Source organism: Magallana gigas, chromosome 4 (genome assembly GCF_963853765.1).
Source record: "Magallana gigas chromosome 4, xbMagGiga1.1, whole genome shotgun sequence".
NCBI lineage: Eukaryota > Metazoa > Mollusca > Bivalvia > Ostreida > Ostreidae > Magallana > Magallana gigas.
In genome coordinates, this window is record NC_088856.1 from 14,921,442 (window position 1) to 14,935,356 (window position 13,915).

The 13,915-nt window shown below is 33.6% G+C and overlaps 2 protein-coding genes across 3 annotated transcripts; both read right to left on the reverse strand.

Moving 5' to 3' along the window:
* Positions 1 to 1,486: 1,486 nt before the first annotated feature.
* LOC105333414 (PI-PLC X domain-containing protein 2) lies at positions 1,487 to 4,797 on the reverse strand. The gene is made up of 2 exons (XM_034451742.2): positions 4,649 to 4,797; positions 1,487 to 2,489 (listed from the first exon to the last, which is right to left on the reverse strand). Exons 1-2 carry the CDS (start codon positions 4,749 to 4,751, stop codon positions 1,660 to 1,662), a joined length of 933 nt encoding a protein of 310 aa, XP_034307633.2. The 5' UTR covers positions 4,752 to 4,797; the 3' UTR covers positions 1,487 to 1,659.
* Positions 4,798 to 7,880: 3,083 nt separating this feature from the next.
* LOC105339331 (PI-PLC X domain-containing protein 3) lies at positions 7,881 to 13,385 on the reverse strand. 2 transcript variants are annotated; one of them, XM_066081419.1, is made up of 3 exons: positions 13,291 to 13,385; positions 11,600 to 11,885; positions 7,881 to 9,333 (listed from the first exon to the last, which is right to left on the reverse strand). In XM_066081419.1, the coding sequence occupies exons 2-3, from the start codon at positions 11,706 to 11,708 to the stop codon at positions 8,432 to 8,434; spliced, it is 1,011 nt and encodes a 336-aa protein (XP_065937491.1). In that variant the 5' UTR covers positions 11,709 to 11,885; positions 13,291 to 13,385; the 3' UTR covers positions 7,881 to 8,431. The 2 variants fall into 2 exon arrangements, with proteins under 2 accessions (XP_065937491.1, XP_034307630.2); XM_034451739.2 differs by lacking the exon at positions 13,291 to 13,385 and adding an exon at positions 12,479 to 12,604.
* Between the last annotated feature and the right edge of the window lie 530 nt (positions 13,386 to 13,915).

The window sequence follows — 13,915 nt, forward strand, 5'->3', positions numbered from 1 at the left end:
CTCTCTCTCTCTCTCTCTCTCTCCCTCCCTCTCTCTCTCTCTCTCTCTCTCTCGTTTTATGTCAATTGTAAATTATTTGCATTGGGGGAGAACCGAGCAAGTTGTCAGATATTGTGTTCAAAGTTTAATCCCACTGTGTAATATATATATATTATACAATAAAAAAATCAAACCAAGAGAAAGATTCGGCAATGATTTCTCAAAATGAAAATTTGAATCATTTGAAATTTTTTGAAATTAAGAACGTTCATAAGAATATATCTTTCCCTTTGATAGAAAATATGTTTTCTTCTATAGGTATGCAAGGTGGGTTTCATATAAGCTAAAAAGTCTTGAATTTTTAGAGAGGATTTTTATTTGTAAAAATCTGAATCACATACATTTTTAAAAACGGCGGGATTTTTCGAGCAAAAAAAAATCATTGATTAAGCTAGCTGTCTTACACTTTGACAAAATTTGTGAACAGTTTAAAAGTTTTCTTAATACATACAAACAGGTTTCGAAATTTAACGAAGGATTTTCTCCATATGTCTTCTTAATTGTTGCTACCTACACATTCCATCAAACAAATCATTAAGACGGGTCTTCAAAACTTCATCAAGGCGGTGAATTCCCAGTTTTCGTAATGACGCCGGTTCTGACATTTTCCTGGCTTGTAAAATAAAATATCAAAATCGTTCAAAAAGCCAGGAAAACGTCAGATATTTCGGACTATTTTTTGTTGGTGACCGTGGTAACGGACGGTAATTTCAAAAAAAAAATCGTGTGATTCAGTTGTCACATTGTCACTGAAACATTCGAAAAAACATTGAGTGAATTACATTGTTGACGATGGATGTCTTTGATCATCTAATTGACAACACGAATAATATGCATGCAGACATGCATGTTTATTTGTCGTAAAATGACCCACAAATTTACTTATATTTTTAAAGATATGTAACGTTCATAGTTTGTTATTTGGTAATTAATAGACCTCATGTGTAAATGATATTTGTACAAGACGGGAAATATTAAACAACGCAGATAGTCTGACATTAAATGGATAGGTGTTCGATTTGAGTAGTACTTGTGTCATTTCACGTGATTTAAACCTCGCCTAGATATCCTTATTAGCACGTTTCTCATTTACATAATTAACTATCAATTAAAAAAAAAATGCAATCATTTTATCCCCCCCCCCCAAAAAAAAAACCAAGATTTTTTTTTTTTTTAATTTAAGCACATAAAATTGTCTACCGTTTATAGAAGAAACACCCCTGTCACCTGACCTTAGTGAAGGAAGATTCAACATGTTTCTCGGAATATTTTTCAATGAAAAATTAATGCGTAAATATCTTATTCTGAATTTTCTCAGAACATACGGTATTCAGAAATTGCAGATATTGATTGATGACATACATTATTTTGAACTTTTATTACTATTATTTCAGAAACTTGCTTTTTTGAAAAACAAACAATTCTCAAAGTTATAGTCAAGTTTATTGAAGTTAACAACAGATGCATTGACAAGATAACAGATAGTACTTTTTTTTTACATATTAGTATATTTTGGATGTTTTAAGATTTTTTAAGTTAAAAGATTTCATTATAACCCATTTAGACAAAATAAATACAGAAAAAAATATACCACAAAAAAAACATTCAACAAATATAAGTTCAGTAATTTAGGTCGATTACACTTGGAATAAAATCCGCCATTTCAACAAAGTCCATCATGAAAATTCCATGCTTGCAGTTCACACTCTTTCCATTTTTCACCCACGTGACAAAAAATGGCGCCAACTTTCCGGCAAGCACTTCTTTCAAACTTTTTGCAAAATGTGAAATAATCGTTTGTGCACTTGGTGTCAGCACACCTTGCCAACAGAAAAACCGTTCTTTGGCATCGTTCTCTTTTTTGTGCTTGTCCAGAAAGGATAAAAGCTGAGGTATATCGGATGTGTTTACGTACGGTGATCCAATCGACGACCCGGGCCAAAAGAACGGGTTGTCGGAGACGATTTCATTATGATATAAAATGATGACTTGTAGCTCACTCCCCCACATCATCTCAAGTGTCAGGCATTCCATATTCAAATAGGGACACAGCTTGCTTCCAAATATCTCGGTGATAGTATGGAGTAAGGATGAATGATGTTCTGTGCCCATTTCATACAGATGATTGAAGTCCAATATCACAACCTCTTTCGGGTGATTGTCGAGGAACTTTTTAATGTCTTCTAAACATGGGATCACGTCGGCACCGTACAGACCGTGGATAAAACATACTTTGCCCGATGAACTCTCTCTGGATATGCGAATGTCAAAATATCGGATTCCGGAATTCAGTTGCTGTTCTGCAGTCAAATTTTGCGTCATTGACCAACGGTAAATGACGTCACGTCCGGGTGCACCAAACATGTGAACAACTGCGTGGATTTCTCTGGATTGGTCCGGAGCCACTTGGGAATGCGGATCAAGACTGTAGGAAAAGGAATTATGGGACCCTGTTGACAAATTAACATTTCTTTAATCCATTAATAAAACCCATTACTTACGGTACATTGATTTTCAAAAATAGTTTACATTTTTTTTAAATCCATCTATGCTTATCACAAATTAACAAAAATTAACATGAACACTGCATTGCACTTGATCATGTTAAGAAACTGTTACATAATTAAATTCCCTTTAATTTAAACAAGAGGCCCATGGGCAACATGACTCACCTTAGGAACAATAGGTATGATAAAATCAGCTTAATGGAGTCACAATACAAACTATCTGGACAATGTACAATGATACATGTAGATCATGTATAAATAAAGTCCATTTTCCCCCTGGATATTCTTATGTTTATAATCATTAGTCCCTTTTCTACCAGAATGATTTTATAGTGATATCACATGTTGAGTTTTGCAGTTCTCCAAAAGATACTTAACAATTGTTTATATATGGGATATAAACCTATATCAAACTCTGAACCTTCTTGTGAGGCCAAAGAATTGTCCTGGGGCCAAAGTCTTAACAATTATAAAGAATCATTTGGCTGATTAGTTTCTGAGAAGATTTTTAAAGATTTACTCTAAATATTCCTATGTAAACTTTGAACCCCCCCCCCCATTGTGGCCCCACCCTACTCCCGGGGGTGTCATTATTTTCACAACTTTGAATCTACACTGCCTGAGGATGCTTCCACACAAGTTTCAACTTTCCTGGCTGATTAGTTTCTGAGAAGAAGATTTTTAAATATTAACTCTATATATTCCTATGTAAAACTACGACACCCCCCACCCCCGTCCCATTGTGGCCCCGACCTTCCCCCGGGGATCATGATTTTCACAACTTTGAATCTACACTACCTGAGGATGCTTTCACACAAGTTTCAGCTTTCCTGGCTGATTAGTGTTTGAGAAGAAGATTTTTAAAGATTTACTCTATATATCCCTATATTAAACTTCAACCCCCCCCCCTTTGTGGCCCCAACCTACCCCCAGGGGTCATGATTTTCACAACTTTGAATCTACGTACACTACCTGAGGATGCTTCTATACAAATTTCAGCTTTCCTGGCTGATTAGATTCTGAGAAGAAGATTTTTAAAGATTTACTATATATATTCCTATGTAAAACTTCGACACCTAGTTGTGGCCCCACCCCACCCCCACCCCAAACTTCGACACCCCCCCCCCCCCCATTGTGGTGAACCCTACCCCCCGAGGTCACGAATTTCATAACTTTTAATCTACACTACCTGAGGATGCTTCCACACAAGTTTCAGCTTTCCTGGCTGATTAGTTTCTGAGAAGAAGATTTTTAAAGATTTACTCTATATATTCCTATGCAAAACTTCGATACCTAGTTGTGGCCCCACCCTACCCCTGGGGATCACGATTTTCACAACTTTGAATCAAGACTACCTGAGGATGCTTCCAGACAGGTTTCAGCTTTCCTGGCTGATAAGTATCTGTGATGAAGATTTTTAAAGATTTACCCTATATATTCCAATGTAAAACATCGACCCTCCATTGTGGCCCCATCCTACAATGTGATCAGAAAAGCTCACTTGAGCTTTCAGATCAGGTGAGCTAAAAAAAACTTCTCGGTGAATTTTAGGTACATGTGTTCTTTTAGTATGCTATTTCACACTTATCATATTACTTAAGATCATATTCAAGAACATTTAACACATCTGCGTCCTTCGTTCTTTAGAACGTGAAAAAACACAAAAGTGGTAAAAATAATCCATGGTATATGACCACAAAAAGCAGAAAATATAACTATATCCCAGTTACATATATTAGATCAGTGTAAAAGACACTAAAATGGATTTATAAGTAATATTGGTCTTCATCGCACATTACTTTATATAATTATATATATACCGTGTTTATAAAAAATACTAAAGGTGTATAGTATATCATAATATTTTTGTAATTTGAAATAAAAATTACCTATTATTTAAACAAAAATGGGTTCAAATTACCCGGCACAATTTCCATACAAACGGCAGTCCTTACGGTGCCTCCCTTTATATTGGTCGATACGACTACCAGTTTAAATCTTAACTAGTTCCCTTTAAATTTGATACTTCATTTCCTACCAATTAAACATGCTTATCTAAAACGATAAAGAGGTTAAAATGTACATTGATCAAGAATGCGAACCTGGAATTGCGAGCTTGTTCAAGGGCAACTTCTGCAGATGACTTGGCAGCCGACTCATCCAGTCTTTCCGGCATTGCTTCTGCCTCTTGTGTTGTTCATCCATGTTGTTTTTTCCTGTTACAGAGGCGCCGCACAGGTAAATGATTTTTACAAAAACACTTACATAATACATATATGCTTTCATGTATATTACTTATAGCTTTCACTGTTGCTTAAAATTCGGAAAGGAACGAAACGGAAAATTATATACGTACGATTCAAATCAAACCAAATAAAATTCATTTCTTTTTTTTGGATATAAAAAATCAATTAATATCAAACTCATTGCTACACGTTTAATTAATTATTATTATGCCGAAAAACGTATATATAGTGTTAGTTACATATGTTACGGGATTTATCACTGGACACAGGGACGTACTAAAGACCTGAAATACTAATGACCTGAAAGACCTGAAATATTATATATATAAATGATACTTTTCTAAGATTTTTATCAAATAAAATTACTTGTGGGGGTTTAAATCATATTTCCAGGTATAATTTTGTTTTAAAAATATCATAATGACCAGTTATTCACGCAGAAATATGAAAGACCTGAAAATTTGAATTGACCTGAAAATTTCAAATGACCTGAAATTTTATATTATTGATATAAATGATACTTTTATAAGATTAACAAAATAATTTCATTTGACATGTATTGTAACAGATTTTATTGCAACTACTGGTGAAAGATATGGCTCCGAAACATACACAAACATACACAAACATACATAAACATACATATCACAAGACAACACAAACACATATATCAAGTACAATAACTCCATTTCATAATTCAATCACATTTACTACTTTAATGAAATGGAAAATAGATCAAATTAAAATCCAATTAATTGTTCATATTTCACCATTATTATTAGGAATGATCAATATGTAAATTTATCACATATATGCAAAATTATGACTTTTACATATAAATGTCAAAAATAAGTATAGACACATTTTAGACAATTTGGACACCACATACATTTATATGTTACTGAGTCACACAAAATATATAGATCTTACCAGACATATGGTATCAGAACCTAGTAACATGCATCACTGTAAATTACTCGTGTAGGATTGTAGGAATGACTCTACAAATCAACCAAATAAATAATTTATTTCTAATAAAATAATTACTTTAATAAATAGCATTTTAACTCTTTATTTTAATTTATAATTCATTTATCTTTCACACAAGTTAATAAAGTTAATAAACTCTCTTACTTTAGGTCTAAGTCCAAGTCTGTATAAATCAATGAAATATGAAATATATGAAGACCGCTCTCAACAGTAGTCAGTGGAGAAATTAAATCAAACTCCCCAAAATCACTCTACCTTCAAAGAATTCAACCTTTCGCCTTAAGGAAGGAGTCTTCTCGTTATTAAACATGCTTCTTATAAGAAATTCATGAAATTTTAACATAGTCAAACGTATCATTTTACCAATAAATGATTCTATCAGTTTAATCAAATTTGACCTTTTTGTTTTCGCATAAAGGTCAGGTCAACGTCACTACCTTTTTCCTCAATGAAAAGGATGATATCTTTGTAGTTCAGTAGACATTTGTTTAAAATTTGAAGATTCTATTCTTCAATGAAATGATAGAATATTAGAATGTCTGTCAGCTTATACTACTAAATTGAAATAAATATTTATACTTAAATTGATATTGCTTAGCCCGCATTTCCTCTAATTTTCTGAAATTTTGAAGAAATTTTGATTATTTTTTATGCTTCTTATGATTTTTATGTATTATGAAGACTTAATATAAAGATATTAATTGACAGAAAAGCTAATATATTGACCATTTAATAAGAGAACAACTGATTTTAGTGATTTTTTTCACAAAAATCATTGTATAGAATGGGCGTTTTAAAAAGCTTATAAAAATGCGGGCTAAGCAATATCAATTTAAGTATAAATATTTATTCCAATTTAGTGAAAATCATATTTTAAAAACATATTCTGAAACCCAAGTATCATATCATTAGTTGTTAGTAAAAAAAATCCAGCATTAATGTTATTGTTTTTAAAATGCTAAAAGAGACTCATTAATCTGCAGCAATTCTGAATTGCGAAACATGTGTAATTTTCCTACGCCAATATTTCGCCAAAAAATATAGTCCTTGTTATATTCTAAACATTGATTACTTTTTCTATGCCAGGTTGTATGATAGTAAAAAAGAAAGAAAATTATACTATTTTCATTTTCCTTTCATCTTGATTTAATGAACAATTAATCAAATTTACATTTGACAAGTCGAAAACCAGAAAAGACTCCTTCCTTAAAACAAACCAACCAAAGTAAAGAATCACTAGACCATGAACAACAATCTGAATACTCTCTACTTTACATGTATGGAAACCCATAAGTGACTTTACCAAATAAATAACTTGAATAAAACTGTATGATATGGAAACATATATGACAGCATTAATAAATTTATTCAAACAACCAATAATTAAAATCACTTGCAACCTGTTCTATCACACAGACACGTATAAATTGCTGAAACATGCGTTGTGCCAAATCATCAATACCTCAAATGGAGGCCCGCGGGAAACATAGATAATCTGATAATATATACTTTTATTTTCAATTGAACTATATTAAAGGATCGATTGGTTTTGAAAAAAATAATAAATGGCTTGCCATTCAATCTAAGTTTTTTTGTTTTTTGGAGCTGTCGCCCGAAACGGGTTTCCCGATCGTAAAGCTATAATTGTTTTGCAGTTACGACATACAACACTGCTTTACTTAGATTTTAAATTAAAACCCATCTTGGTATTTAAAAAACACTTCAGGAATGATTTAATGATTATAAGGCTTTATTAAAATTCCCCATATTTCAGTTCTTTAATGTTTCTATATAAATTTCAACTTTAAATTCTCCAGGATAGCTGCGGATTTGTAGCTTTCTGGTTGAATACAAAATTGGATAGACAAACCATGCAGTCCATCTGAATTATTTTAACCAGAGAGCTGCAGACAGGATAATTATGACCATTCTTTTACCTGTTAGTAAAAAGCTTACATTTAGAGGTTTTGTAGTACGGTTCAATAATTATAACTTCACAATAAAAGCTCGTAATAACAAGATGAGCGATATGCACCAGGGTTAATCCAATGATAATGTCACAGATGCAATACAATATCTTTTTAAAAAAAAAACTTCAGTTATTTCAATTTATTTTTATTTTCATAAATCTTTTGTGCAAATTAAAACAAGCAATTGCAATTGTATGAGAGAATTTCAAACACTACCTTAATCTAATAATTTATTATAATACATCTTTCAAAGTTATCGGCCCAATAGTTGACTTGAAAATAATGTTTTCTTTCCTTCATGTTCATCATTGTGAATCTCATAAATCCTGTGTACATTAAGGGTCTCATGGCAAACGACTTGCATACGTTAAGCAAATAAACTGCATACACGGATATAAAGTGGTGGGAGGGGATCCTAAATTTCCTAAATCCACACAGCAATATTACCGAAAAAAGGCCTCGGACCAACCCAGAAAACACAATCAGCCTTCAGACTCCTCTAGATCCGCACATGTTACCTTAGTTGTTTTTAGCGTCAAACCAGCATTCGTTATACCTAACCTACAACATTTACATGCAACATTTTGAAAATTATACCGCTACTAGTAATGGTCAATGGGAAATTGTACTGGTAATGGCAAGCGGAAGTGTATGAAAGCTAGCTCGTCTAGATGATTGATTAGATTGTGACCCGCTCCTGTGGTACCGACATTTCACCGTTTGTCAGCGACACCCTTGTTGAGTTACTTCCCCTTGACGCATTTTGGTATACAAGATGCCTTACAAAGTTCGACAAGTGCATATAATCGACGATGACAATGTTAAGGTTCTCTCTGTGTTTTTCTTGTAACCACGTTGTAATTTCGGGTGTCACTTTGGTCGAAATTTCATGTTTCCTGGAACTTGACAACCGCGAGAGACACTTCCGTTTTGAATACGAGACTATTCCCCTTAAGCACTTGAAATATTTTGTTTCTGGCGCATTCTCAGAATGTTTTTCTAGTTGGAGTATGAGTTCGGCTGATGTGACAGGGGCTACTGGTGGATAATAGTTTATTGAAGTTCCGGGCCAGAAATTATCGTATTCATTGATAATTTCATGATGATATATCACAATGACCTGGTGACCCTGATTCCATAAGGAATTCAAACTGACGTCACTTCCTGTGTTAAACGGACATAGTTTGTCATCAAAGCAATGTGTAATGATAGAAAGAAGTTTCATGTGCAAAATGTCGTCCATGTTATAAAAGTTATTTATATCTAAAATGATGACTTCTTTTTCGTGCGTATCCAAAAACGATTTTATTTCTGTCATGCATGACCTCAGTTCGTCTCCATAGAGACCACACACAACTCGAAAATCGCCTGTTCTAGAACGAGCTGCGACTTGGGCTTCAAAGTAGCGTACACCGGAAGTAAGCTGTTGTGTCACCGAAAGGTCTTGAGTCCGACTCCATTGATAAATCCTTTCCCTTCCCACGCAACAGGAAATGTTTCCCAGGACTTTTACCAGCAATGAGTTGTCGGGTGAAATATCATTAAAATGTGATACGGTACAACTAAAAGAGGCATGAGAACCTGCAAAGAAAAAAACAACCCAAATCTATCAGCCATAACAAACAAAATGTAGATTATAATCGATGGATTAGATTGTATGAGTAACATGCGAAAGAAAGATTTGTATATCTGTCATGTTGTAAATTTTAAATTTACCAGGTGGCAGTAAACACAAAATTTACAACATGACATATCTATTTTTATTATACTTTCATGTTAAATACTGAAATCTGATTGGTTTAGACGCCGTTGATAATCCGTTCTATTACACTCAGCGTTAGCAACACACTTGGCAACGGGTAACAAAACGAATTGTAACATGCGCGTAAATTATGCGCGTACGGTTCGCTGTAGAATTCACGTCATTTCTATATAAACGCAGTAAAATTTTCTCTAGTATTAAGACATTCATTATGAAAAATTAAATAGTGCCTGTGTGGGAGTATAACAGTTGAAATTGACACCCCTCGAAAACCATTGTCAACCTCCGCTTCGCGTCGGTTGACAATGGTTTTCTTGGGGTGTCAATTTCAACTGTTACCCTCCCAAACAGGCATTATTTATATAAAATCAAATGTAGGATGTATTTATTTTACGCAAATCAATGACGTCCATTTACATATTTTATTAATCACATACAAATATTATTGATACGCGCTATTTTTTTTTCTTTGGTTGAAATGATATTCAGTAAGTTATTGGAATGAAACTTGCGATAGGTATTCAGTTGTCTAAACACATATGTATATAAAACTTCTTACGACATTCTAAATCTTTTGACATTATTTAAACAATAAAATGCTTTCTTTAGTGATTCATGCGGGGTATGAAGGCGGTCACATTGCAGAAAAAATACATAAGCCGCGTATTTTTTCTGCAAAGAGCGCATTTTATTGTTCAAATTTTGCATCTTATTTTAACAATTGATGAATTGATCGTAAAAAGTAAGTAAAAACAACTAAATTATTGTTAATATACACCAGTACATTACGTAAAAGATATAGCAAGTTTGAGATTTGAGTCTGGTATATCATTATGATTATCATTTCATGCAGTCCGTGATTTTTCTTAGGTCGATGAAGGTTTCAATCAATCGATAAATGGGGCGTGTAAATTTCAGTCCTGTCAGATTCTACAGAACTATATATATATATATATATGAATAATAATCAATTTCCGTAAGAAATAGCGGGAACCATACTTGGTGGATGTAAATTTAAAGTCAATATCTAATGCTTGCACAGAATGAAAAACGATGAAAACAAAGATTGAAAGCGATCAAGGAAATAAAACCGCTTTCTGCATGAACAATTTACATCGAACTGTGCATTATCTTTCTAATCTCTCTCATAAATACAATGTAAATAATTACATCCAATCTTGTTCGTTGATTCTTTGATAAAGAAGAATGTTGTTTTCCGTGAACTTTCACCATCGTGTAATTTATACTCCACCCATATATCGTTGAATTCCCATAATAGGAAGGAAACCAAATTATTATCAAATTGCTAAAACCCAAACATTTCCGCAAACACTTCCTATTTTTTAGAATGAATCGGGTACAAGGTACAAAAAAAAACAAACACCAGAGATAAGTTGATAATCGGGTTAATTTTTTTATCCATTACCTAAGTATATATCTAAACACTAGATAAACTACATTGTACTTGCCAACTATAATAATAAGTTCCACACTACTTCCCATCATAGTCTATTTTCTTTCGGTTTAATAGATCTATAAAACTATTATGTTACTACTTACCAACTTTAAAAAAGTACTAGTATTGCAAAGATCAACTCTTCTATGTCATTTGATTTAAAACCATTTTAACAAGACCTTGGACATAACTATCTGTTTCCTGCATCAAAATAAGCTTAACGTGACGCTGGTTTTGAGTGAAATATGCATTTTTTTTGGCGTTAGCTCAAAACCAGAATAAATCTTGTGGATTCCAGAGAGCCATGGCTGAGTGGCCAGCAATGAAATGGGCAGGCCTGCGTCACATTGCAGTTTGACACAACTACCCAAAGTCCAAGCTCTTGCTAAAATGATTCTGATAGTAATACTTTTATTTCTTGTGTTCACGGTCATATTAATTGTTCAGATTTAGCGTTATAAGTGTTATTTTACTTGTAGATATTGTTTATAAACATGATAAAGTTACTATTCAGAACACTTGTTCTTACCAGAAGCAACGGAAATTTCTACACCATAATTCATACGAAATAAAATAAAAGATGATCATGAAAATCTTCGTATAAGATAATTCAAATTTGGTTTCCTTACCTGGAATGGCCAGACACCTTAGCGGTATAGAGGTTAGACAGACAGGTAGCAAGCCCATCCAGTCCGCTAGATCCGATGTGTCCGACCCCAGCCGCCTGTAACTCGCCATGGAATTATTGGAGACGGCGGCGATATAAGCTGTCCTATATCATCAACCTAACTCAGGGCCCTGTGTTTGACTGGAGCGGCAGGGTGACAGTCTGCTGCAGGAAGAAATAGTAAGGACGAGTCACTGCTTTCTCGATGGCTGGCTTCCGCTCGTTTGTGTACAGCGCTAACATAGCTCCTTTAAAGTTACGAAATAGTCTATATTGTACACAGTATATTGTAGATAGTTTTAAAAAGAAAGTTTACTTAATGTATTTGCCATTCTACTTTGTTTAAAAAAATAATGTTAAAACGGAAAGTATAAACTGCGTGGTAAAACAATAAAGTTTAGTTATTTTTATTTGTTTTTAACATTCAGAGTTTCCGATTATCGAAACACTGCATTTCCCGGCGCTTAATTAATTCCCAAAATTCAGGATATGTGAAAATAATGTACCGATATTTTCAGATTATGAGAGTGTTGTTAAAAATATACATCAATCAAAAAACTGCATTGAGTAATTCGATGATTATCAAGATATTCTTGAATTCATTCAAGTACTTTACAATGGAAAAAGAATTAAGGAAGTAACAATTTTTTTTAAAAAGAACAAAGCTGTAATACCCGCTATCATTTCACACAGAACTGAACGCTTCTACCATCCAGAACGTTAATGCAAGGAAAAATATTTACAACTTTATTTGTATTATTCTTTTTAAAAAGCTGGGGAAAATTACCTTTGATATTCTGATATATTAGTGAGCTTAGCATCAATCTGATATTACACTTACATTGAGAGCGAATACTTCGTACTTGCAATCTGACAGTGGTCAATTTCACAAGCCTTTTAGGTTACTTCACCATAAAGATCTTTCGCATGGGATTACATCCAATTACAGGGAATACTAGAATAGGGAAAGTGAAGACGACTTTCAAGAACACAGAAATATCGAACGCGGCATTATATCGTTTCCCTAGGACGGAATTCCTTGATCATGTCCCCAAGTGAGCTAGTTTCTATCAATAAAGATCGCATTGTACCCCACAGTTTTAACACCTATGACAACATACATGGAACAAACTAATAATAAGAGTTTAAGTCAAATCTGAAGAAAGTGATTCGACAAGTATAAAACTATTTGATATATACTTATATATACATGTATGTTTGTAAGAAAAACGTGGATTCTCATTGTGTACATTGCGAGATAAGAAATGAATTTCATCTAAAGGACTTACATGTCAGCAGATTTTCACCAAAAAAGTTTTAGCAATGATATATCAATGCATTAAACAACACATCAGCTTATCGATAGTGTCATGTTGAAAATTTAGAATTTACTGGATTTATGGCAGTAAATTCAACATGGAGGAGGGGGGAAGCAGAGGCTTCTCCAAAATATTTTGACAACCCCCCCCCCCCCCCCGCTTCTACGTGCCTGCATGTATGTCATGTTGTAGATGGTTAAATTTACTGGGTGTGAGTAAATACAAAATTTCCGAAATGACTGTACAGTAGTCATATTCACCAATCCAGTTTTATCAAAATCAATATATATATTTCACTGAATGACTATACTTTTACTAGAGTTTTGTGTCTTACCTTACATCTGCATTCAAAGCAGTCCTCCATGAGACCTCTTCTAACGCAGTGAAATTGGATAAACCCAATTACGTTTAATATCGTCTTGAATATATTATATAGATACATTTAGCTAGGTTGATTCACGGATAAAAGGGAAATTCAATCACAACAAATCGTGATGTTCACAAGTGCACGCTGAAAACCTGTATTCATCTCTTGCACTTTTAAGTTTTAAGGGTTTTAAACGTGATATTCAAAAACAATATCAACCCGACATGTACTTTACTGATGATCGTGAAGAAAACTGGTCTAAGCTTGAATTGTGTGATTGCGTTTAGTGAAAATCTATTAATGTTGACATTACAAGAAAAAAAGAAATTATAACACACGCCCGGATCTAGAGGGGGTGGCCCTTTTTACTTCTTAAAATTCACATTTCTTAAATTTACAATCTGATTAAAATTACCTAATACATTCCTCAGAACCCCCCACCCCCACCCCGGCAAACTACAATATCCATCGGAACCCTTTCCCTCCTGGAAAAAAAATCATCTGCATTCTAAATCTGTAACGGCATTCATTTCAATGAGGGTTGTGATTGTATAAAACAAACGAATACATGTACTACATGCATTTGTAGACA